This window comes from Megalops cyprinoides, chromosome 25, assembly GCF_013368585.1.
Source record: "Megalops cyprinoides isolate fMegCyp1 chromosome 25, fMegCyp1.pri, whole genome shotgun sequence".
In the NCBI taxonomy this organism is placed as follows: Eukaryota; Metazoa; Chordata; class Actinopteri; order Elopiformes; family Megalopidae; genus Megalops; species Megalops cyprinoides.
This window is the reverse complement of record NC_050607.1, coordinates 17902256-17928326: the sequence shown is the minus strand read 5'-3', so window position 1 is coordinate 17928326 and position 26071 is coordinate 17902256. Positions and strand designations below refer to the sequence as shown.

Genomic DNA, 26071 nt, shown 5'->3' with positions numbered 1-26071 from the left:
CTCAGGCTGTGGGTCATAGTGGCTATCCTTCCCCAGCCAGTTAATTTACATTTCGCGCTGGTCACATCAGCGACTGAACTCCGTCCCAAAGAGAGAAAATAAGCGCATTTGCGGACACACCTCGGCTAAGAAGTAGCCGGAGCTTGAACTAAATGGTGCGGAAGCCGCTCTTAGGCTCCGTTTTGTGAAACAGGCGATTGAGAGAAGCAACAGCGGCGAGGCGAGTTTAAGGTACGGATTTCTTTCCATTTCCCTTGTTTTGTGGACTCAGCTGAGATCAGGAGTCTGTTGTGTTTAGTACCGTATGTAGTTGTAATAATGACAGAAACAATGTACCGGATTACAGAGAGAAAATGATAAGTAGGAGTGACGGGTAAAAGAGAAACTTTGAGTACACTTTCCACGTAAATGGTTACCTCATGAGGGAGATGCTTCAAAGAGGTATTCTGAGGCAATCGGCGTCGCGCATAATCGGTGGTACGCCTGTCCGACGCATCTCTAACACGTATCGATTATTGGCGACTTTTCACTCATTTTGTCAATCATGACTTTTCCGAAGTTGCAGAAATTGGCATTAGTTTTTAATGATAAGCTGTTTCTGCTGATGCAGTGTGAGCAAGGCTCGTATAATCACCGGGTTTTTGTTCTCATGTTTAATAAATATGGGAATGAAAGTGTTTCTTAAACGCTTTAAACACATATTAAGTTGTCTTGGTGTTACTTGTGTTGTGGTTTTGGAGTTTTGTAGGCTAATGTGGAGTTTAAGGCTTGGAGGACGCTTCTCGTGGGCTTTCCCTGGTCAGTGACTAAAAGCCACATGGAGCTCCGCAACTCTGTCATGAGGGGATTCAGTCAGGTCACAGAGGTGACACACCCCCTGTCATAGTCCAACCTGTGCTTGTGTGTCACTTTTATTTGTCAAGTGCGCTTGTTTCTGGATGTTTCCCCAAAAATCAAAGTTATTGTTTTATTTTCATTTAAAGTTGTGTCAGAATATCATCTCTTCAAGTTGCTTGAATATGACCAAGTATGGAGTTTACACAACACAAATGAATATTTACTGATGTATTTCCGGGAGATGATCTAGAGTGGGTTGTGAAAAACGGTACTAAGAGACACTAGGCCAAATGATGGAATAAAAGCAAACAGCCCTCTCATAATCGAGCTCAGACTGTTCTACAGTTGAGTACATATACAAACCTTAAATACCCCACCATTGCTTTGTTGTATCAATGGTTTATAAATCACCTTTCTGTCTTTGCAGCCACACAGAATAAGAGCAGCACTCAGGTCAATGTGACTCCAGTCTGATAGCATCTCCTAATGGCTACAATCAGTGTGAGAAATCCTGGCTGGCTGGGGGGTCGGGTGGGTTACCCTCTTGGGAAGTTGGGGGTGGGGGGCCATGGAAAGAGGGGGGGGGGGGGGTCAGGACAAGACACATGTGTTTGCAATTTGGTGTATGTTCTTGTACATCTGTTCCTTGATCTTTGAACCAATGGCGTGGACGCGCTCTCCTCTCCCTGTCCGTGAGTGGTCTCAGGCCGGTGGGTTTGGCGGGCGGACAGCCAATTGCTGGGCTCTCTGGGGCGTTCTCCTTGCCAGGGCTTTCCCCTCTCGTGCTCCCGGTGTCACGTACTTACGCAGACCGCTCTCCGTGGGGGCGGATGCTTGCCGCTCGACCCCCAAACCTCACCGAGGAAGAGGGGGTGACCGTCAACGGTTTTCCACAGTCGGCCTAAAGCTGAGTCGAGTGAACTTGATTGGCGCACCAGTGCTGCACGGCTAAAAAAACAACATTACTTACCTTGCATGATTTCCGAGTATTAAATTATAGCGAGTGATAGACATCGGAATTGCTACAGAAGTGCTACTCTTTTTGTGGCTTACACTTTCTGTTGTAATCTTTTCTGTTGCCAAACTCAGCATTGCAACAGCAAGCAACAAAAAAGGGAAGGTGTGTTTAGGCTGAAGGACAATCTAAGTTAGAGGATTGAAATGCCCCTTCAAGTGTAGTTGATCTAATCAAAGGAAAATGTGTTTAGGCAAACTAACCCTGTCCTTAAGGTAAATCAGCGCAGACCTTTCAGAGTAGCTCCAGGCGTCCGGTCTTCTGCCTTTCTGTTAAGTCTGTCATGTGATTGATTTTAGTTCCAGTCCGTAATAAGGACGAATGTGAATGCGCTTTGTGTGTTTGTTAACTTTCCTTTATCAAACAGCGCAGTTGGGCCTGTTTTGTCACTATCATGTTTTTTTTTTTAACTGTGACCAGCTACTGCATTTGACGGGGACAGAAGGCCAGCTAACGGGACATGTAGACTAATTTCACGGATCATTGAGTCCTCTCAGACCGGGCCAGGGGTAACACAAAGCTGCTGGTAGCACAATGCAGGAGGATTAAAACGATGAGACCGAACCAAAAAGGACATGTGGCACCAGAACCGTACAGCAGGCGGAAGGGGAGGCCGACCCGCTCCAGGCGCGGTTGAAGGACGTGCGTGCCGGGCTGATAGTGAACCGCAGTGTGCTCAGAGAGAAAGCTTTCTCTCAGCGGGCTGCCGGCCAGCACTGCAGTTTCATTAGGCGTTGCACTGGAGCCTGTACCTCAAGAGTCCTGCTTACATTTACATTTACATTTACATTTACCCTTTTGGCAGATGCTTTTTATCCAAGGCAACTTACAAGTGAGGCAGAGTTCAACACAAGCAAAAAGCCATATAAGGAGTCAACGATATTAGAAGCACAGTATTAGTAGTTTGTTTAAAAGCTGAAGCGGCCAAAGCGCGTTTCTCAAAGGCAGATGGGATACAGGAAGTGATGCAAGGCGGGGTCCCCCCCCAGGGAGCCGGGACAGGCACCCAGCCGGCATTCCCTTTTGAGGGTCGGCGGGGAGGAAAACCGTGCACAGTCGCATTGGTAACCGTATTGATCCGATTCTACACGCTGTCCCGCCAGCAAAGAGGAGTCTCTGTGCCCTCAGTGGCTGTGTTCCATCCCTGTTTGTCTCAGTCAGATGCTAAAAAACTCATTCCCTGGGTTCCCTCGCTGAGGGGGGGGGGGGGGGGGGCTCTCACAGTCCCTCAGAGCGTTTCTCTCTCTCCCTTTCTCTTTCTCTCTGACCAGCCCCGCCTCCTGTGCTAGCTCACACTCACAGCTCTATTGTGTTAGTTCTAATACCGGCTCCCGTGCTTTGATAGTCATCCCAGACCTGCCTCAGTTTCCTGCCTCTTGCTCTTGCCAGGTCCATGTTCCAAGAGACACATATTCAAAGATCTTTTTCATGCTGTCATCACTTAATCTACACATTAGTGAGCCCTTGATGTAAAACACATTTTCTAACATTTCAAAGGAAGCACTTTGATTTTGTAATGAGTCACTGATGCGATTTTGAAAGGGGGTGACTACTACACGTGGTATTTTATTTTATTACTGAAAGCTTTGGACAAACTAAGGAGAAACATTCACATACTTTAATTTTAGCCTTCAGGGCTCTTCACACTGATGTCAGTAGCCAGATAATGAATTCTCACGTGCAGTTGCATGGAGTTGCGTCACCTCCAAACAAACATGTTTAGAATACTATAGTGGTCATTGTAGACGTGACTCCAAGATGTCTCTGGTTACATCACCATAACCTTTATGAACACAAATGGGTTGCAGTAGATCCGTACGGTATGTCATGTGATTTGACATTAACTGCCTCTTTTTTTCCAATGGCGCAGTGGCAGAGCAGATTAAATTGTGCATTTGCTCACTCAGGATCACATTGTCCCAGGTGGCCGGGATTCTAATGCATGCACGGAGCATTATGGTTTATCCTGCCAATAAACAGACCTAAAACCTCCTCACTCGCATAAATCTTCCTTGTATTGGCCCTACAGAGCTGCTGACAATGGACACATGTACGTTCAGTTAGTACTATAGACCTGAGAAATGAAACGTTTCCTTCAGGATAATGCAGAGTGGGTAACTAGCATTTTCGGGCTAACACCGAAAACCATTTGAAGAGAAAAAAAAATTCCCCTAAAAATACAGCTGGAGGACCTCCAAGGCCTCAGCTAAGTCTAACTGAAATCCTTTTCTGATTAATTTGCCCAAGAATTTAATCAACTGTTACAATTTTTTGGTTTCTTGCGCAATAGCTTTTCTTCATTTTATCCTCCCTTGAGCTGGTAGTGTTGTGTAAGAGCAATCAAAAAGTACCCCTTGGTTAAATTCTTAACTTAATTAAGGGTGTGCCATGTTGTGGTTAGGTTGACTAGAGGCTCAGTCTGCTCGACTGAGAGCTCTAATCTGCTGTACCTGGAGAACAGAGGGCACTGTGACCTTTGTCCTTCATTTCTGACCCCTCCCCTCATGCTGTCGGGGTGACACGTGGTGACAGGAGCACCAGTGTGCGGACGTAGGGGTGGGAGAGTCCTCCTCTTAAGCAGTGGAGAGATAGGGCCATCTTAGTAACAACACACAGGGGTCTTAAAGACTAGCCCCAAGGCTCAGTGGTAGTTTGTCTCTTATCTTGTTGCTGGATTTTCCCAGCAGCAGACTGCATCTCTGTGCCTCCATTGATTTTCTTTACCTGGTCAACAGCTTAGATTTGAAAAACCCATTACCTGGACACCCCCCCCCAAGCTGAAAGTCTAAGTGCATTGTATCCCCCCCCCTCCCCTTCTCTCCACTTAAAGAAGGCTTAGAAGATGGACCCTAATGTGATAAGAGTCTTGGCCCGATAACGTGGACGCGATTATGATTGAAGCTGAGATATTTGATGCTTTTCATTATCTGAAAGCAGCAGCCACCCGTCAGAGGAGAGTTTCGTTTTTAGGTCGAATGAAAATGCGGCTGTTGTTGAATGAGGAGCAGAGTGGATTCCTTTTAGCTCCCTCTTTTGTCATAGAAGACCAACATTGTTACACCGTGTATTACTGCGGACTTGCTGGTGCTGTGAACAGTCTTCCACATCTTGTTACTTTCAGATGTCTAAAGTCTGATTCACCCATGATTTGTCAGTTTGGCAGCTCAAAGTGAAATAATGACCAAACTTTTGTCCTCTGAATCTCTTCAAATTCTAGACAGGGCAGACCACATCATTGTGAGATTGCCTCAATACCTTGTGTTTGGGGTTGCTTTCTGCGTCACCTCGTTCTCTCCGTGACCCTGTGACCGGGGTAGGTTTGCTGCCCCAGGGGTCACTCGTCCCCCTGTGCCGCCACCTGGCTTTGGACAGCCGGTCATTGGGGCAGCATCAGGTCAGTCCGTGTTTCTCCCATGTCAGCGGTGATGAAAAATACAGCAGCAGCAGTCGGGTTTTTTAACAGCTCGTCAGCAAAGGGGAGTCTTAGTAATCCCTCTTAATAGGCCAGGGGGCCAGTGGGAGATTTAACTCCAGGGGGCTTCAAGCCTGTCACCTGTTGCTGTGTCTCAGCTGGGAAGAAAAAATGTGTAACAACCTTAATGATCTTAATAATATGAAAATGCAGTATATGTAGCAAGAATGCACAAACACATTGTCATCATGTCAGTGTTGACAATACAGAGCATTGAAGGTTTGATCTTGACCACTTTATTACTTCATATTAAAAGCTGAGTAGATCTGATTAGTTGTTTGTATGCCGTATTAGTAGCTGAGTACTTATCCTCTTTAAACAAATTAGGACATCATAGAGACTTTCTTAACCAGCCGTCAGTGTGTAGGCATTGTTGGTGTTCGGTAGTAATGTCTTGTGATTGACAAGCTCTGCCAACTGGAAAGGTCCTTGACAGTCAGAGTTGTCCAGAGTTTTCAGTTTCGTGTCAGTTGGCGCCTGATTCACACCTGGCATACCGGGTGACCTCATGTGTAGGCCTATGACTTCAGTTAAGGGCTGAGGGGATTGTGAATAGCAGAAGCCTGTCAGAGCTTGCAGTGGCTAGCCCAGGTCTACGAGTGCTTACCCCTTGCATGATCGAGTCAAACACATTCCTTCACCACACCACTTCCATGCAGTAGGCCCGGCTGCGAGGACCCAAAGCTGCCCAGACACTGCCTGCATTGTTTCAGGGCGCGGGTGTGTAGGTGGACAGCTGCGGACCTCCAGCCCCCCTGCTCTTGACAGGTGCCCGCCAATTTTGAAAGGGGCACAGGTCGAGAGGAAGGCAACCATCTGACCTCAGTCCAGGCTCACCCGTGGCCAGCCCTTGTTCGGAACAGCTCTGGTTGGGCGACGTTTTCCAAGTTGCCCTGGTGATTCTCTCTGATGGCCGCTCTCAAGGCCTTCCAGCTGGGCCTGCTTTGAATGGAACCACAGAGAGCCCGGCTCTCCTTCGTTAGTGGAATTAAAGGCTTTATCAGAGATGCTGAGGCCACTCAAGTGTGTTATGTTGGATGGCTTCCATTCACCCCTTTTGCAAGCCATAAATACATGCACAGTGTTAGTCATAAATACACGGACAGTATATGCCAGTGCGTTTTGGGCCTGGTCAATCTCTGAAGAGTCTTCATTATGAAACCACCTGCAAGACCTGCCGTCACCAAAGCTTGAGTTGATTAAAGGGTGTGACAAAATTGTTCTCAGTTGTTTGTTCTGAAGCTTCTTCCTAGGTGTGTCCGTTATAATTTAACCGTGCCCGACCTGTAACCTTTCTCACTGTGCGAAACCTTCCTGTCATATGTGTTTGCTGAAGTACTGCTGTTTTTGTAGTTTTGCATATGGGCGGAGGCAGCCGTAGATTGGTGTTGCTGTGGAAAAAGCTAAGATAAGCTTTCTAACATAATCTAAGATAAGCTTTCACATGACGTTCTGTGAAACGAAGTGATATGATAGGGCGCGTTGTCGAGGGAACGTTGTTTGAGCGTTCTGCGCTTGGGAGACGTGTATATTTGCGCTGCTGTTTGAAGGCGGATGTGAAATGGTTTGCATTTCAAAGTTGCCGTTATCATTAGCATTTGATAGAGTGAGCGATAATAACACTGTTTTTTTTTTTCTTGTTCAAAGTTTGAATTCACAAAACAGGAATTGTAATTTAACAGCTGTGGTCTGAGGCGGGGGAGTGACACCGCTGTGTGCGCCATTGAGAGTGTTATCCTGGTGCGTAGTCTCTCTCTCTCTCTATCTCTGCAGATGGTGCATGTTCTCGGGGCGTGACACAGGCCACCGTGGCCTGACTCCCCTTTCAATGGGCTCCATTCAGCATATAATCGGTGTGGCTCAAACCTGTGACAGCCACGCTCCCCCCCCCCTTAAGAGATAACCGCATCCCACTGACAGAGCGCAGGGCAGGAACACAGCAGTACAGAGCCAGGAGGCCAGATGTGCTTTCTGAACTACCTCGTTGCTTTTTTTTTTATCATGCAAAACTCATTTCCTTGAAATTGTAAGTGGTACATCTCAGAGTCAAAAGCAGACCTCTAAAAATAGCATGAACTACGTCTTGGTCGCAGAATATGTTAATTTTAGAATTTTTTATTGCTTTTTTGTTTGAAAAGTAACATTTGGAAAAGCTGTGTCTGTTAAGTTCGATCTGTGGTACGAACCGTTATGAAAGCCGCAGGAAAGGTACAGTTATGATTTTGTAACGGATTGCACTCCAGGAAACACACTGAAAGTCAGAATGAAGAAAGTGCTCTGGACTGATAACGCAGACCTACAGCTCAACCTGTGGGCTGACCCAGATGAGCCAATGGCTGAAGATGTGCAGGAGTCAGAGGGTAGGACATTCTGCTGGGGGATACCACCCTGTTTGTTTGTCTGTTGTCTTTTTGTGGTGCAGTCTTGCACTGTGGAAGAGACCTTTGTTTGCAGCGGTGCTTTACACCACATTTCAGATTTTCACATTTGTGTCATTTTCTTGTATACTTAAAACCCGATACATACACCTGTTCTATCTGATAAAAAAAAACCCAGGGAAATCATTTGTTTGGACCCACTTTTCCTTTCCAAATCAGCCACCTAAAGGATGATTTGCTTGTGTGTGCGCTCTGACATCTCCAATTGAACGATCTCCCTGGTGTCCACTTTCAATCAATGCCACTAGACCTCCGATTTAAAGCTCTTATTATATATACTTGTTCAATGACTATGGTGGATGACTGTTACTTTTCAAAGAACGGCCTTCGGTGCCCAGTAATTGAGGTGCATTTAAAATAGCAGGAAGGACAGAAACGTGTGGTCTGTGCCAGCCCTAGTCTCACAACAAATACCTATTCCAGATGTAACGGCTGAGTGCACTTTACTGCAGCCTTAATGACAGCATGTCAGGGCTGGAGCCAGCGATATTATGCAATGTCCTGGTGTGAGACACTCCTCAGGCCCAGACTGGTCACAGACAGGCCTGCTCAGTCATTTCCTACAAAGCAGGAAAGCAGGGCTCTTAATGTCAGGCTAAAGCTGAAGTGATGTAGGTAGGAATTAGATTCAGTACCCCTCTCCCGGAAAGGCAGACTGCTTTACAGTGCTACTGTAACCCGAGCCCTTTTCAGCAGTGAATTGTGGGACCTGGCGAAGGTTGTTCTTGGCTAGTTCTTCTCCTGAGATGAAGGTCGGTAAGCTGCGCACTGCCCGTTTTGACAGCCTTGCTGAAGTCTTCCGGCTGAGCTGGTTTCCTGTGAACATGTGGCGGTCTTGCTGCTGGAAGGAATCCTCTCGCAAACTAAGGCTTGCAAAATGGTCAGTTTTATTTCTCTTTTGCTGAGCTTTCGGGTCCCCCACGACCCTTATCAGAACCTGACAGACCGTGAGTATTGTGCAAGCCTCAATGCGTGAGACTATTCTTACTCAAGTTCATAGTATTGTTGTACTCTCAGGTACCTGAGTTTAGACTCCTCTGTCTTTCTCACAGTTACACTGGCACAACGTGTTTGTAACATAGAGAGAATGTTATGTGTTAACCGCTGGGCCAGTTTTCAGTCCCGGAGCCCCTCGTGGACGGTCTGTGCGAAATCCAACGCCCCCATGAACCCCCCGCGGAGTCCCGAGGGAGCTTCAGAAAACAAACGGTGACCCGTACGGTGACTCCTCGTTTATTTTGTAGACTCGTTTAGTAACCGCCCCGCTCGGAGGGAAGACCCAGATTCTAGGGGTCCTGCCCACTCCCAGGGGGCGGTGAGCGCTGTTCGGGCCCCCGGCTCCAGGGTATCCCCCGCCCTGTCCTGGCGACGGAGGGATGATTGCTTCCCGCTACGTCAGTCCCCAGGGTGGCCATCCGCTGGGTCACATGACCCTCTGACCTCGCAGGGCGAGCCCGTTCACACAGCAACCGTGCAGCATGAAAACAAACACAACATTCTATGTATGTCAGAAAAAGAACAAAGTATGCTTATATTTATATTTTATACTGTATACTATATACTTTATACTTATATTTATATAAATATAAATCTCACTCTACTTATTATTAACCCCAAATTCCCAACCAAATTCAATACAAATGTGTCTCTCTTAGTCTGTCTGACTGATCTTGCAGTTACATTTATATGTAGTCATTTAGCAGACACTTTTATCCAGGACAACTTACAAAAGCACATTGAGTGGGGTTAGGCAATTAGCTGCCCAGATACAGAAACATTAATGCTATCATTTAAATGCGGTGCCATTGTGGGGAAACATTGCCTCAATGGGATTAAGTACTTTCAAAGGGTGTACAGACTTAAACTATTACTCTACAATCTCTCAAAGAGAGTACAACCTTAAAACTATTACTCTGCAACCTCACAGTTAAACTCTACACCTGAGTGCCACAGGTTTGAATCTTCATAGCGCGTTTACAGCTGAGCTTAAGCCACTGCGAAAGCTTAAGGTGCCTCCAGGCTTTTATCTTAAATCTTCCACTGTAGTTTATTACCAGTGTATCCTGTTATATCCTGTGCCTGCAATGACCTCCTAAGTCACCCATAGCAAAGGTGAGTGAACGACCTGGCCTGGATGCATAAGAGTAAGCCAATACCTCAGCCTTTACTGTGGCATTGTGCTGCCTGCCTCCCTCCATTCAGCCGGGTAATTAACTCCGTGTCGTTGACCTAGTTGGACAGTGGAACGTGTAAAGCAGACCTGCGCTGGACCGTAAGGAGCGCCCAGGAGATAACCTGCGTGCAGTCGTTTAACACGCCACCTTCAGGCAGCTGGAATGGCTGTTTGATTACAGTGGGGAGGGGAAAACTCCGTGCCTGAAAGCCTGCAGGTCGCAGGTCTTAACCGGAGTTGAGCTGGGAGAGGCTTAGGTCGCTCAAAGCTGGACCTTCTCAGCAAAGAGCTCCTGTAATCACTGGGACCCTGCTTTGCGAGTATCCCACTCTTCCTCTACTCTTTTTAATCCCTGTTGTTTTAGGATGGGACACTCGCTCCCTGGCATGTTTTGTGCTTGTAATTACAGAACCAACACCTGCGTATATAAACATTACTCTGTGTGAAGGAAACGGCGGTTTATGGATGCTTTATGATGCTGGGCTGCAACATTCAGCCGGGTTTGCTTGTTTGAAGTTCCTCCAAATTTGACTAGATGATAAACCCCATAGTCCTTTGCATGTCTGGAATCTGAAATTCCAGCACTGTTTTCTTCCCCGTGAACAGTTTGCATTTTTACGACCTCACACCTACGTTTATTTTGGGACGGGTGGTGGCATCTTTATAGCCGATATTTCCTCACAACATCCTTCCTCTTTTAAATAATATGTCGATGTCACCGAACCTGGGGTCTCTGTGGAGCTGGGTTCACAGGAATGCCACGCAACACCGAATGGTAGCTTTCATGTATAATGCAGAGCGATTCAGGGCTCCGCGGATTCGGCATCCCGGGTAACTGGGAACCCCCGAGCAGATGAAGAGCCTCCGTTTCTGTGTGGTGTTTCGGCACAGTGTAGAGGGATCTGGCACGCTGTGAGCAAAGCCATTCAGCGCTTTCATTTTTAATTAGGCTCCCCTGCTGGCTTTCAGTGCTGGATGAATCCTTCATGAACAGGCCTTTTCTTATGGAGCTGGTAAAGGGGGAGTATATACTTGTGTGTGTGTGTGTGTGTGTGTGTGTGTGTCGCACTTCTGTGTGTGTGTGTGTCTGTCTGTGTGTGTGTGGATGAGGGGTGTGTCTGTGTCTGTGTGCATATGTGTGTGCGTGTGTGTGTGGGTGAGGGGTGTGCGTGCGTGTGTGTGTGCGCGTGTGTGTGTGTGTGTGTTCGTGTGTGTGTGTCTGTGTATATATTGGGGGTGGGGAAGATGCTCTCCCAGATTGCCTCACTCCCCTGTGCATAAACTGTTTACAATGAGAATGGCAGGAGGTCGGGAGGGGGGCTCTGATTGGCTGCCAGCTGCTCTCCTCTGTCTCTGTCTGTGCCTAATGAGATGGGCACCTAACTGCAGGAGCAGAGGGGCAGACGCTCCCCTCTGCTCTGCCCCTCGCCCCCTCGGAGTCGCCCCGCTCCAGGCCCCGGCCCTCCCAGCGCTCCACGCTGGCCCCCGCTGGTCTAAGGTAGTCGTTAAAGTACTCTCAGCCATTTTGGCTACATCGTGCAGCCGCAGTGTGATTTTGAGGTTTTTATCCCGACTGTTTTGTTTCTTTTGGGAAGGGGAAAAAGTGTTTCTGTGTGCAATTTGCCGCCCGCCGATTTTCCTCCTTCCCGCCAAACAGGAAGCCCTAATTTTCGGGGAATGAATCCACGTCCCTTCGGGAGGGGTCTTGGGTAATCAGCGGTCCCGCCGGTATTGGCGCACGCCGATTACACCCCTACACTGTTTCCATGCTTGTTGTTTTCAGGCGGTTACTGAAAGTGGAGCGGCTTGTTCGAATGTTGCCAGTCACCTTTGCTCTGTCCTTTGGGTCCCTGTTTTCCACACAGCTCCTGTTGACACCTTTCAAAAGAACGCTGGGGATGGCCATGGTTGGAGGAAGTTCTGAAACTGCACAGTTCCCCATTGGGGGCCCGGTCGCCTCCAGCGCCAAAATGGGCCATAACCGGCCTGCAGAACCCGAGGTCACGTGACACAAAGACGTCCAGCGGCCTGCCCTGTCGTGATTTTAACGATCGCTCCTTTCTCGTACAGTCCATCGCCGCGCCGAACATCCTCTGCTCGAAAGGCTGGCCGCCGATCAAAACGTGAATGCTCCCCTTTGTGATGAAGTGCTGTGCCAGCACTGCCCGCCGCGGCCAATCGCGAGGCCTCTCGGAGGGCGGCCTTTTGTGCCGGCAGCTCTCTGGCTCGGCCAGGCCTAATGGAGCGTGCGGGGTTACAGCGGACTCGGACAGCCCGTCTCCGCGGCACGCTGGCCGCCGACGAAGCGGCTTTGTTTTGATTAAAACCTGACTGCAGGGAGGAAACAATCAGATGTGGGGGCTGGCCGAGTCGGCCATGACAGGGAGTTTTTAACCTCACGGTTCTTCTGTGGTTTACTTGAACAAAAGCAGACCTCCGCAAACAAGAGTAAGCAGACATTTTTAGGCCTCGTTGAAATTGGTTTGTGACTCCTGCCTGCCGGCGGCTTGTTTTTAAAGGGGTCAGCGTTCTGAAACCGATACTTTTTAATACTGATTTAACCTTGGGGTCAGCCAGAAGCCTCAGGGTGTGTTTATGTGTGTTTGTGTGAGTATGTGTGTGTGTGTGTGTGTGAGAATATGTTTGTGGCAGGGGTCGCTATGGTCACTCACCGCAGACCAGGCCATGGCTGTGTACAGCTCTCCCACTGTGGCGTCCCACCACAGGCCTGAGCTCCTTTCTCCCCTGTCCTGCGGGGTGCTAATGGGCAAACCCAAAACAAACAGGCTGGCGGGACGATTTCCTCTGAGGGAAGAGCGGGTTACCCCCGTTGTGGTTTCCTTCTGGGGGCGTTTGTTTTCGGAGCTGTCTCCCGCCCGGGTGAGCGGGGTTGTGGGATGGTACCTCGCGCCTCTTTGGCCGGTCGGGGGGGGGGGGGCGGGAGGGGGGCGGGGAGGGGTGAGGGAAAGGCTGCTTCCCCTGAGACAGGGTCTCATCCCAACTCCCAACCCAAAAAACGCACCTCAGGAAGCTGCTGGTTGATGTATAGACAGTCTCATCTCTAATCTTGTGTATCTTCAACACTTTAGTTTGGACAGAGGCCCTCACCCATAGTGAGAGATGGTCATTATAAGGGAAGCGGGTCTCTTCCATTCATGCTGGGGAAATTCCATATTTCCATATACAGACAGACATATGCAGAGTAGACTGACTTGCATTATACGCACTTGTCCATTTAAACAGCTGGATGCTTCCGCAAGCAGGTTAACATCCTTGCTCCGCAGCGGTGTCCTAATTAGGATTTGAACCTGCAGACATCTGTTTTCGGGCCGTGTGCCCACACCACGCTGCTTTTGTCTTGCCTCTTGTTTAGATCTGTTCATGATTTACACAGAGCACAGTGCCAGCGCACAGTCATTTAGCTGGGATCAAAGAAATGTAACTGTTTACAGGCACCATTGAACTCACTAGTAATCTGATGTAAAAGAGTTGGTGAGACTTTCTAAAGGCCATAAACCTTAGCCTTTAAGGGTTTTTTAATGGCGGCTTGGAGATGACGAGGGAATATAATCCTGGAAAGGTGTTTATGTTGTTCTAGGGGCTCTGCACGGAGGAATTTTATTGGTCGGGGTGCTGATATTTGTGGGGGCGTATGGGAAGTATCCAGCCGGAACACCGACCCCGGGGTGTCCTAGAACCCCTCTTAAACCAGACATCTCATCCTAATGAGCAGGACCTTTTACCTTCCCGTAAACCCTCAGACAACAGAGCAGGATGGAGAAGTCTGGCTACACATCTGTGCATTCATTAAAAGAATATTGCAAAAAAATCTCTTGGCTCGTGAGAGGCGCATATCAGGAAGCAACACTGTTACTTGGAATCGCCACTTCCAAGTCAGCTGAGGCAGAAGAGTATTGTTAATCATCGCAGTGGAAATGTGTGGTATTCGCAAAGTACACATGTGCTTTTAGAACAACATGTGAAGCAAAACAAAGCTTTTGCGTGTGCACGTACCAGAGAGCAGGCTTTTCTGGGCCGAGAGCTGTAAATCATTAAAAGGACCCTCCCTGCTCAGAACCCCTGGTCCTCTGTGTTCTCAGACAGCAGTGTCTGATCAGACTGTCTGGCTGGTACACAGTGAGCCAGGCCTAATTAGACAGGAGGGCAGAGGCGTGCACCTAACACCAAGGGGTATCTTCCTCCCCCCTGCTCACGGGTCGTCCCATTCCCAGAGGGGGGGTTGGTCTGTGAGGCTGGACCACTTTGAACCCCTCTGGGACACTTCCTGTTCTCCTGTGTACTAGAGAACTAGTGCTGGCCGTCGCACACTCTTTCACACTCTCTCTGTCTTCATGCTGTGAGAGGGCTTAGGGGAAGAGCAGCGCATGCTCCATGTTGTGGAGCTCCTCCTTGTGGTACATTCCGGGACTGGACCCCTCCTTTCACCTTCTGTTGAGGCCCGAGGCCTGATGAGTGATATAGACCTCACCCGCGGTCGAAGTGTGAAGTTTTCTAAGTTGGGAGTGGCACTCTCATTTAAGCTTTGTGTGTGTGTGTGTGTGTGTGTGTGTGTGTGTGTGTGTGTGTGTACGCACGTGCACGTGTGTGGTGTCCTGTAAAGACTCGTGTTAGCTGTGTGTGTGATTTCCCTGGGCATTCTACTGTCTACAATAATAACCTCACTTCAACAGGCAACAACTGCAACTTCCAAGTGTTTTTCCCGATTTTGATGAATAAGCCTCAGAAAAGTCATACAGGGGCGGATTTTGTAATGTGGATTAATGTGATTCAGCCCTAACATTCCGGTGATCTCAGACTCAGTCATCCTGATTTCAGAACCCGCTGCTGTCCTGGCTTATCATGAGCTCATGTGGTTTTGAGCGTGGTGGATTACAGAGCTCAAAGGAATTTGCTCAGGTGCAGACAGAAGTGCACTGAAGTACCTGACGATGTGTTAAACATTTGACACAATTGCTTGGAATTGTCTTGGTGATACGGCACCCAGGCAGCATAAAATAGTTCAGATGGAAAAGAAGGCCACAGACCCTTCTCTTGACAGAACTGGAGAACCGCATTTTTAACATAGACTTCACAGCACTGTTTAGGAATATTGAGGGCAGTCGCGCACAGTTACATAGTTACGTAGGAGTGCTTTGGGTCCTGAACTGTATGTTTGGAAGGTCGCAGATTTCCCACCTGGGAAACAGGGTGGTGTTCTGCCAAATTACACAGGGAAAATGAGCTGCGATTGGTGGGCTCTGGTTTAATTATCAGCCTCCTTCCTGTATCTGAGCTCTTGGCAGTACTGCGTAGGTGCAAAAATGTTCTGACAGTTTGATGTGTGATCATGGTGGAGACCAATGCCTGGCTTTTGCAGCCTGGCCTGTCTCAATTTCCTGACATCTTGGCTATACCAGGCAACTACTAAGTTGAAATGACTATATATTCCTGCAGTACATTGTGTTATGCAATATCATCTTTTTACTTTCTACTGTGTTTTCTGTTGCTTTTCCTACATGAGGCAGGTCCAGAGGCAGCGAAAGCTTAACTCTTTCACGATAGTTCACAGTGCAGTCGGAGGTTTGTTTGATAAGCATTTCTGTCTTTTGTATCACTGAATGTCTGGAACGTCGGATTTCACAGCGGCTGGAGTTTCAGAAAGAGTGTATAGCCCCCTCTAGTGGCGCAGGCAAGACGGCAATGATTTGTTTTGGCGTTCTAGTTGTTTTTGTCTGTTGACGCTGCAGTCAGTCATACAATGAAATGGAATTGAGGAGGGCTTGATATGGCTTAATGTTTTCCTTATAAATGATTTATGTTTTTCAATATAAATAGTCAATCAATACAACGATCCCGTTTTCTCTGGAAAGATATGTTGATGTTGTTGGTTTCGCAGAAGACCTGTGTCATTTACCATGTATATTGCAGCTGTAGAGGAAGTGTATTGTTAATAAATCCACCTTCTAGGGAACCCAATTTGCGCACAGTTTCCCTGCCAAATCAAATATAATTATTTCTTGCGTATACGAAACTGATACTGTTATCATTTAATGCTGAATACTAAATTGAAAACGGATGTGTTCTTCACTTGTACGTTTGGCAGGAGCTTAGAGACATTACCTGAGAGTCATCCACGTGCTTTGCGTTCATAGGAGGGTCAGTCATATCCGCATTCAAATATGTGTATTTGAATGTAAATCAGTTTATTAACATCTTTTTTGATGCTAAGCTTTCTTTGTAAAACGTTTTTTTTTCTCACCACTACCTGTTTGGGTCAAACGTCAGAATGTGGCATGCCTTGTTTTATCCTTGGTTATCTGCCTGGATATTGACCGTGTTCTAGTTTCATACCAGACTGTAGTAGAATAGAATGTAGTCCCTAACATCTGTTTTTGGGGCTTGCAAACGAGCCAATTTGCACTCCTGTTAAAGTAGCACACGCTCAAGCCGTCTAATGTCCATGCTTATGCTATTTGTTTTCGGAATTAGCCCCGTTTATATGGACATGACGAACGTGTGCTGTTACCCCAGGAATATTTATTGCGCATCGCCTATTTTCCCGTTGAACTTTGCGAAAGTTTCAGACACGTATCCATTTAAGGAAAGGTGGCACGCATTATCCAGATGTTTAAACATTAGCCAGAGTACAGTACGTAGGCGCCCGAGGGGAGTGGGGTTGTTAGGTAATAAAGCGTATTTCCAAGGACAGCGTGTACGGCGAAGCTTTAGTTCTGCCTGACGCTCCAAGCGCATCGGGTCGCGACGGAGCTGCTCTGTCGTACACGCTTTTTGCGCGCATCACGACCGATTTTTTCCCGTTTACTCTTCTCTGAACCAGCAGTAAAGATGGCAACGATGCTGCGGTACCGCGTTTTTCCCTTAATGCAAGGTAAGCAAGAGAGCATTTCTTAGAGATTCTTGGTGATGAGAAAAAATAAACAAGGAGCGTGAATGTCCGTCAGCTATTGCGCACCGGAGGCTGCAACTAACGCGTGATTTACTGTGTAAGATCATGAGAAATGTGGTATTATATTGAAATAGCACACTAGAAAACTTCGTCACTTACACAGTTGTTCGGGAAAAAATGTTCTTTTCAGAGCGTAACTCTGCAAAGCATTTAAGTCAAGCGCAACATCTGCACGAGTGTATTTATCAGGGAGAGTTTTAATCATCTTTTCATATGATGACAAATGGAAGTTTTTACTGGAACTCAGGAATGCTGGGATCACGGGTGTTCCCCTGTAAGTCAGAGCCGTAGTTCAATACCACGTAACTTGCAGGGGGGTTTTGTTGTGCAGAATTCACCCGAAGCGTTGGCAGCGCAGAGCGACACATTGTTCAATGACTTCCGTGAATGGGATTCACGTGTACGAGTTTTATTACAGCTTTGTTGTAGCACTTTAAAAACAATGTAAACAGAAATCTCTGGCTGTGCACAAGTTAACGTCTCTGTTTTTACTGCCTCTTTTATTTAGTTTCGATATAGATTTGAACTGAAATAAATATACAGAGGAAATGTATAGTGTTTCAACATTGGTTTTCAAATCCTATGCATTCAGTGAAGTTGCTGCTGTGCAGTTATGTTAAATGAATGCAGGTGATTCAGTCTGAAAAGTGCAATGCTGTGGTGCCTAAAGCCTGCCTAAATTCCGCATGGTAATTGATCCAGTTTTGCGATTGAGAGCTCAGATGGAACCGAAATCTGAGACGTATACAGCAGTTCAGTACCAGGCTTGGCTCCCACTGATCCAGGTAGCCCTCTTACTGATTTCATCTTGCAGCTTCCATTCACTATCAGTTGTCCTGTTGTCAGTGTGATTTTAGAAATGATTTTTCAGCAGCACTGACCTCCCAACTTCCCACTTCAGCAAGGGCGATGTCATTATATTGTTAGGATAGGACAGCTCTCATTTTACACATGGTCCGTAGCTACAACTGAATGCCTACTGGAGTAATTCAAATGACGTATCCTGTTATGGGTGCTGTGGTAGTGCTACTGTGTGGGAATCAAACCTGCAACCCATCACGAGCCCAGCTCCTTAAAGCCACAGTTCCCTCCCCCAGCTGAAGCAGCACTCTCTCTCTCTCCTCAGGTCCGTACGGGGACAGGGACGAAGCGGAGCCAGGCGAGGGGCTGTCAGGCCACCGCAGCATCATGGCGGAGCCGGACTACATCGACGAGCACTGCGACGAGCTCATCAAGCCCAAGAAGCTCGTCAACCCCGTGAAGTCGTCCCGCAACCACCAGGACCTGCACCGCGAGCTGCTGATGAACCAAAAATGGTACACCGCCACGCCCTCGTGCTCCCTCTACTGCCGCTCGTTAGCATGTGACAGCATGTGACTGAAAATAACAATACCAGTGCCAGCTTTAAAGTGCACTTCCTCAACCATTAATGACGGTTTATAATGTCATAACTGTGCAGAGGACGAGCCAATTCTTGCTTGAAGTGATTTGTTTTGATTGAAAGCCTTAGTGACCCTCACAGTGACCTACATAAACAGCTAACAGCAAATGGCTAACAACAAACTTCCTGTGTTGCAAGTGCTCCATGCAACTGTGTTTGTGAGCTTTAGAAGTGGACTGGCACACAGTTGCTGTCGGGACAGGGCTAGGTTGCTGTGTGTGGCTTGGGGTTTTTGGAATGAGTTTACTGCAAGTGATGAATGGAGCAACTGAAGAACTAATCTATAGAAAGAAATCTTTCAGGGAAGGTAGCCAGAGTCAATCCTACCTGAGGTGTTGAGGTCAGCCGGTCTACTGGGGAACCACTTAAATCACTGGAGAAACAAGAGGGGTCAACACGATTGGTTGGAGGCCATCATTCTTCCCACCAATTGGTTGGGCTCTTTCAGTGTTGCCGTGGGTAGAACTGGGAATCCCTGGCAAGTGTAGCGGAATGATTACATAATGCATGTGTTATTTATTCAGACCCCCCCTCTACATCCCCTGACTCTCTGACCAGGAAAAGGTATGTCTTTGATCTCAACCTGAACACAGCTGCTGCCCCTTATGTAACAATCTCAGGGACATCGCATGACTGGCTCACAGATGTGCATACCTGCGCATATAATGCTGTCCTTTAGGAGACACTGTGCATTTGTCTCTGAAATGGTATGGTGTATGATATAAAGATACAGTATGGAGACTGTTGTCATTCATATATATCAAGTGACTACAGGTTTTGTCCCATGACACAGATTTATAGCTTTGGAGTGATGTCATGCCATTTACTCAGCAATTTTATTTTATAGGTATTTATAGTGTCAATATCGATCATATGTGAAAGTGTTGCCCTTATTGTAAGCTGTGCTTCTGTTCATAGAGCCCCTGCTGTTATTGAACTGTGATTATTAAATATTCTCCTGGATTATCTCCATGCAAAAGTCAGCTCATAGTGTACATACATCATACAGTAATACAGTGAAAAAATCCCTGAAAGAGACAAACACAAGGATTATCTCTATGACATTAAACATAGTAATGATTTAATATTCACGGGTGCCAGCGTGTGGTGTTTATGGTTACAAAACAGCAGGTACTGATTTGATTAATGGTTTATGATTGGTGCTGTTGCAGCACTCCTGAGCTCGGTTGCTAAGGAGAATAGCAGAGTACCCAGGCCTACAGAGAGATGTCATGCCACCCCGGACAAAGGAATCTGCAAAGTGAATAGATTACACAGAACAATTGAAAACGATGGCCGAGGGATGAAACGTTGCGTAAGAGAGCTTATATCGCTTCTCTGAATCTCGCCCTCTGCCTCCGCAGTGCCCTGTATAATCTTCACGCACATGAAAAACGAAATCGCTTATGAAATTACAGATGGCTGGGGGGCATAGGGGATGGGGAAGGGGGGGGGGGGGGGGGGGTGATTAATACAGGGAGCCTCTTATGTAATGGTGTGTGTGTGTTTACTCTCTTTAGCGTGCGGTGCGTGTGACTCCCTGAAGTAGTGTCGTTTGCGGTTGCTGTTCAGTTATTTGTGGTGATCGCGGGACACGAGGTGTGGGGCACGTCTGCAGGGATCTCTCAGCCTTTCCCTGTACTGTGAACCAGGGCAGGGTACAGTTTTCACAGGACCCTGTGTGATATGTTGTGTGGGCTGCCTGCAGCTCTTCTACACACACACACACACACACACACACAGGCCAGCCGCGGGCACCACGCAATTATATCCACACACATACACTAGATAAACATACAGAAGATCACTTTTATTGTTTAGAAAACATAATAAATGAAATGTGAAACTGAACAAATTATTGCACTCCGTGAACTGTAAACAATATTAGTTCTCCAGTACCGATTTCTTTTTAGTGCCAGAAGGATATTTTCCTTTCGATGCCATGATTCATCGTCTCGCTCTCTGGAATTGTTTGCGTACTTCATGTCGCCGTGTCCCATAATTCCTCCCTGTCTTTATAATAGTGTACCTTACTTTGGCTGGCTAGCTTGCGTAACAATGTCATTCACTGCTGTTATGTTCATGTAGGCTATACTAATGTGTGGTGTCAGGGGATCTATTTTGAAGTGAAACAAAAATGTGCCACTTTATACATGTGAAATATGAACAACATACATCATGACTGTGTCGGGGGACTCAGGGGAGATTCAATAACTTTTAGCCCATAACTGGCCCAGGGGTGTTTTGTACATAGCTGGTGATTAATCATAGTTATGACTGGGAGAGTTGATCCTAGGTCAGATGTTAACAGCAGAAAGTAAGAGCATGTTGGTACCTTAGGAGAGGCCCCTTGTTTTTTTATTTGCTTTTGTAGGAATTTCCCTGCTGCAAAAAGTAAATGAAATACAATTCCATGTAAGTTTTGTAATTGATTAAAACAGTTGTTAAGAGCACCCCCTAGTGGCTGCATGGCCTTCTGCAGCCACTTACATACACACACTGGGAACTGGCCCTGCTGTGAGCGGAGGATGTTTTCTTTATGCAGCCAGCAGTGATTTGGGTTTCTGTTTCAGAAGAGATTGAACTGCTCTGTGGCTTGCCAATGAGTGCTGAAATGACCCTCTAACTGGCTTTAAACTCTGAATGAAATGAGCAAGCGTCTTAGTCCTTCACAGCAGGGGTGTCAGACGCAATTTTTGGCAACCCGTTGGTTCACGCTGGTTCTCGTTCCAACCAGTCATAATCATCCTGGTTCAGTTTGTGCAACTGGATCATGATTAAAAGCCTCGCAATAGAATGGCTCTGTCGTCATACACTCAAAACATGATCAAATGTTCACTGCATTTTGAGTACGGTGCCGGTCTGAATAGCGTAGCAAACTCTGCTGTACTGGGGTCAGCGGCGCACACGCCATTACAGTTACAGCTATTTGTTTCTCCCACATCCTTTCAGATGTCCACTGACCTCAGAAAAGCTGGAGGAATGTTATCACACATGACCCCCAATGAGGGAACAGGGGTTGCGCAATCCCTACCGGAGCAAAGTCACCGCACACAAAGGCTGATTGTTCATTCAGTTATCTAACGCTGTGACCTTTCCCATACCTCTGCCCTGTGGTAGCAGCGATGTAATGTAGTGTGTGACATATGCACAAGTTCCCATGACACTCGTGAATATTGCCTCGGGTGGTTGGTTCAACACATAACTCAGATGCCAGGGAAAAGAGATTTCCGTTGAACCGGTGCCTAACTGCCGCATTGCGTAACGCTGTACAAACGGCAATGTCTGACTCAGTCTTGGCGTGAAATGAATATTGGAGAAAGCTGCTCACTCTTAAAGCTTTATCAGAGGGACACAGAGTTTGTCAGAATGTTCCCAGTTGGGATGCTGGAAACTCTCTTCTTATAAATTGGCCTCGAGTCTGTAACCACAGCGGCCGTCTTTGACAGTGCTGATGAAGAGCAAGCATTCGTAATGAGTCACTGTTTTGTACTGGGGGGGGGGGGGGGGGGGGGGGCAGGAGATTGGTTTTTGGCGTGACTCCACCGTCTTGACAGGGTTGACCTTTCATAGTGATTCAGAGCAGCGCAGCAGAGGAGAGGCCAGACCCCTGTTGACCCTCCCACCCTCGCAGAGGGGTCGCCACGGGAGATGGGCCGAACATCTTGGCCCGGGGGCCTCGTCCGGGGAATGTGTGAAGCGAACAGACCGTGAACGGACAGGGGCCTGAAAAGTTCACGTTATGTAACCTGCTGCTGAGACGGATGAAGGCAGACTGGGAGTATATCTTTGCATGATTTGATGAGTGTAGGTCAAATTGATGCTCTCCTTTAATCGTTTGGCTCCTTGACGCTGGCAGCGGAGGCAGTGTCTTGGCAGGATTGGCAAAGGAGAAAGCTGCCTTTTTACCCAGACTCCCTTGCGCACTGGTCTGGGCACAGCTCAGCACAAGGCATCTGGTACGTGCTGCTGAAAGGTGCTCCAGAGTTACAGCCCCCCCCTGGCATTTGCCCACCTGATACCATTTTTAAAAAGCAGACTCTACTCTCCCAACAGCATTAGCCCAATGCTACAGACAATCAGACAGAGAAACATTCAGCAAACCCAAGATCTGCTCCTTTTTACTGTGTGTTTGAGCACATGCTTGTGACTAAATTGCTGTGGTGACACCAGCTGATTATTTATAGGTTCACTGTTTTTATCATTTGCTTGGTTGTACGATGGGAGGAAAATTATGAATGACCTTGCAGAACAGTCAACATACTCAGTTCTTCAGACAATCAGACTTTGGACTCTGGGTAGCAGGGTTGACTGATGAGCTGAAATAAAAGAGGAATAAAGCTTATGATTAATGATAATAAAGCCTAATGCAAGATACCCTGCGTTGTCAATTAAAAGATTTTTTTGAAATTCACTATTTGTGTGCTGTATATCTAAGTGGAGCTTGAAACTAATTTCAGTTTCTGTACGAAGTTGATAAATATTTGATAAGGAACCCCAGGGAAAGTGTTTATTTGGACGCCCTGAGAACACTCCAGTGGCCCTTACGAGGCTAATTTGTACATGCATAGGAAGGCCAACCAGACACGTTCCCTGGGGTTATCTCCCTTAGGAGAACCTTTGGTGTCCTGTAAGCACCTGAATGACGCTGACCGGTACATTCTGCCGTCTCTCCTCAGCGGCCTGTCACCCCAGAACAAGCCGGAGCTGCAGAAGGTGATGGAGAAGAGGAAGAGGGACCAGGTGCTGAAGCAGCAGAAGGAGGAGCAGGAGGCCCACAAGAAGAGGTCGGACCTGGAGATCGAGCTTATGAAGAGGCAGCAGAAGCTGGAGCAGGTAAGGACTGAACCGAGATGCCAGCGTTGCTGTTCCCACTGGGGAAGTAGCAGGTCACACCAACAGATATCTTGATTAAGGGAGATCCCACATCAGAGAAGCCTTGTATTTCCATAGGGCAACTACTGCAACATTGAAGCAAGTGCTGTAGGTGGTATCATGGCAGTCTCTCCATAAATGGAGTCACCCAAACACAACTGCTGACCTTGGTTACGTAGCTGTCTTCTTAAGCTTTTGTGTTGTCAGTTCATAGCAATTTCATTAGTATGAAAGATTTTACTTCATAGTGTCAATCATTTGACCCTGTGCAGAGAAACAGGGTCGGTCAAAGAAAACGTTGAAAAAAAGTTATTGTAGTTTTGTTAATTGATGTTTAACTGTTTGATTTAACTTGTTTGATTGATTTGTGTGTGTGTGTGTCTGTGTGTGTGTGTGTGTGTGTGTGTGCGTGCGTGCGTGCGTGTGTGTGTGTCTGTGTGTTTTCTCTCCAGCTTGAACTGGAACAGCAGAAGTGTTTGGAGGAGCAGGAGAACACGCCGGAGTTCGTCAAAATGAAGGGCAACCTTAGGAGGACGAAGCAAGAGGCGGAGCCACAGGGGCACGCCCCTTAGAGAAGGGGCGGGCGGGGTCCACGGCACATGTCACCGTGACGACCGCAGTCATGGGGAAGGGGGGGTGTGTTCCTGGTGGTCCCAGTCCTCTGTCCTTTGAAGCAGCGCAATGACTGACTGTAGACCCACCCCAGCCATTCAGATGCTTACCAGTATACACCATTGTGCACTGGTGTTGAGCTGTATACATCAGTGCGCACCAGTATTGACCAGTATACACCAGTATGCATCACCCTCAAGGGAAAGCTTGCCATTGGTCCAGGGGAGACAGACTTCAGACACAGTCCTTCGCCTTGATGAAAGTTGCTGAAATTTTTTTTGTGGAACCACAGAAGGCTACTTACACTTCCCATGTTACGAATTACGGATGGAAACTCGGACACTGGATGAACTCTTTGAAGCCGCACCGAAAAACTTCTGCAAGCCAAAACTAGCGTTTACTTTGTGCATTTCTTTTTTTTTCTGTTTCTTACCTCTTTTTTTTTTTTTGCATATGCAGCAGCGGTGTTTGGGCTGTTAAGGTTCTCTGCTGTTGTGGCGTTATGTAAGCTGGTACCCTGCACGGCCTCCGTCTGTAACACACAGAAGAGGAAGCGTTTGGCAGGCTGATTCGCTCTGCTTGCTCTTTGTTTGGTATACATTTCTGCCTCAGCGATACCTGATTCAAACAATACTAGACCTTTTAGGTGTGAGCGTGTACTTTCCTTTATATATATTTTGTGTTGTTTTTTGATAAAAAAAGATGAATAAATATATGTAGGGTTCTCCTTGCCAGTATTTTTCTTTTCTCTGTTTTGTTTAATCTTCCTTCATCTCCGCTTGAAGAGATGATGTAAGGATTTGAAGAGGTGATTTTTGGAGAATAACTGTGGGTGTGGTACTCACTGATTCATAGGGAATCCGGCCACAAACCAGACACACTCTGTCCTGTTCTACACAAACGCAAAACAGGAAAACACCAGGTTCCCTTAAATAAAGAGGATTTTACAGTGTTGTCTGTTGTACCATCTTCTGCACTGCTGTTTTTTTTAAACAAAGTCGTGGTATCCAATCAAATGTTAGAGACACTGTCATTAGACTTTAAATTGTCATACCTGACAAGATACCCCTTCAACAGGATGTGTGTATAGGATTGAAAGATCTATTTGTACATGATCCTCTAGGAGACTTAAATAACAACCGATGCCAACTGTATGAGCGTATTTAAAAAACGCAGAAGCGTTTCAGCTGTTTGACACTATTAGACATACGCGTCATTAAGGGTTTTCTCACCAAGGAGCAGTGAGCAACACCTTGTGACCCATTTCTCAGTCCTGACACCAGCTTTGAAAACCCCCATGCCCTACACTGGTGTTGCTGCTGCGGGGGCTCCTATGTGCGCTGCAAAAACGCCGGTGGAAAGTCTGGGTTGCGTGTGGGCACAGAGGGCATGGCCTTCGACTGACACAGGAAGTACGCGAACGGCACGGTATGAACATATGATCCGCCAAACATGCTGAGTCGACCTTTGAGGTAAATGAACGTGTTTCCTGTAGGCATTTGCGTCATAGCCTACGGATGGTTTCTCATGAATCTGGCTGTCACAGTTAAGGACTCCATACGTCCCTTGAGGATTTGTTTTGAGATGGCTGCACATCAAGGGTGCAAGAAAACAGTCTATACCTGGCTGGTTGAAGTCACTGTTCCTAAAGGCAGAGATTGAGAATATCGCTTGTGTCCAAATCACGCCTTAAACGGACTCATATTTAGAGTTTATTTCTCTATGCAATAAAATTCTCCGCACCAGCACTTGCTTTTTTAAATTTCCCAATACCAGTAAATTGGCTGCTGGGTTCATTGCATATTATATATATAGCTAGACTTTAATGTCTTTCAGATAGTTATGAGTCTGACTGCACTCATTGTGCCAGCATTGATGTGTCTGCTCTGTTTATATTTGATGATGGAACTCACAGGAATATTCGCAAAACTAGACGTTCACCGCAGATTCATAATTGCCTTCAAGCGATACTCAGGAACAATTTCCTGTTTGGGTTTACACACCTGTGTTATGATAATCTGGAACAGGGGTAAAGGTCGGAGAAATGGAGATCAATGCTAACGCTGTTTGCTGAGCAGCACCTGAGGAAAGGCTTTCATACCGAATGAGCTGCGTGCGTTTTTCCACCGTACAAGTGGTGGCTGTGGAGTCACCCAGCATTAGATAGCCTGCAGAATGGTGCTCCATACCTCCCTGGGTCCCCATCTCCAACATTTACAGATAATGTTCTAGTGAACGATT

General features: G+C 47.0%; 1 protein-coding gene across 2 annotated transcripts; it reads left to right on the top strand.

The window, feature by feature from the left end:
- LOC118772096 (protein FAM107B-like) lies at positions 1-24471 on the top strand. 2 transcript variants are annotated; one of them, XM_036520356.1, is made up of 4 exons: positions 1-231; positions 18029-18218; positions 23023-23179; positions 23671-24471. In XM_036520356.1, the coding sequence occupies exons 2-4, from the start codon at positions 18091-18093 to the stop codon at positions 23788-23790; spliced, it is 405 nt and encodes a 134-aa protein (XP_036376249.1). In that variant the 5' UTR covers positions 1-231; positions 18029-18090; the 3' UTR covers positions 23791-24471. The 2 variants fall into 2 exon arrangements, with proteins under 2 accessions (XP_036376249.1, XP_036376248.1); XM_036520355.1 differs by lacking the exon at positions 1-231 and adding an exon at positions 16683-16824.
- The last annotated feature ends 1600 nt before the right edge of the window (positions 24472-26071 follow it).

Bases quoted from the DNA above. Each gene is read 5' to 3' on its own strand.
- LOC118772096 (XM_036520355.1), top strand. From the start codon at position 16,782: ATGGCAACGATGCTGCGGTACCGCGTTTTTCCCTTAATGCAAG. The intron at 18,219-23,022 runs GTACACCGCCAC...GTCTCTCCTCAG, and splicing joins CTGCTGATGAACCAAAAATG to CGGCCTGTCACCCCAGAACA. The intron at 23,180-23,670 runs GTAAGGACTGAA...TTTTCTCTCCAG, and splicing joins GGCAGCAGAAGCTGGAGCAG to CTTGAACTGGAACAGCAGAA.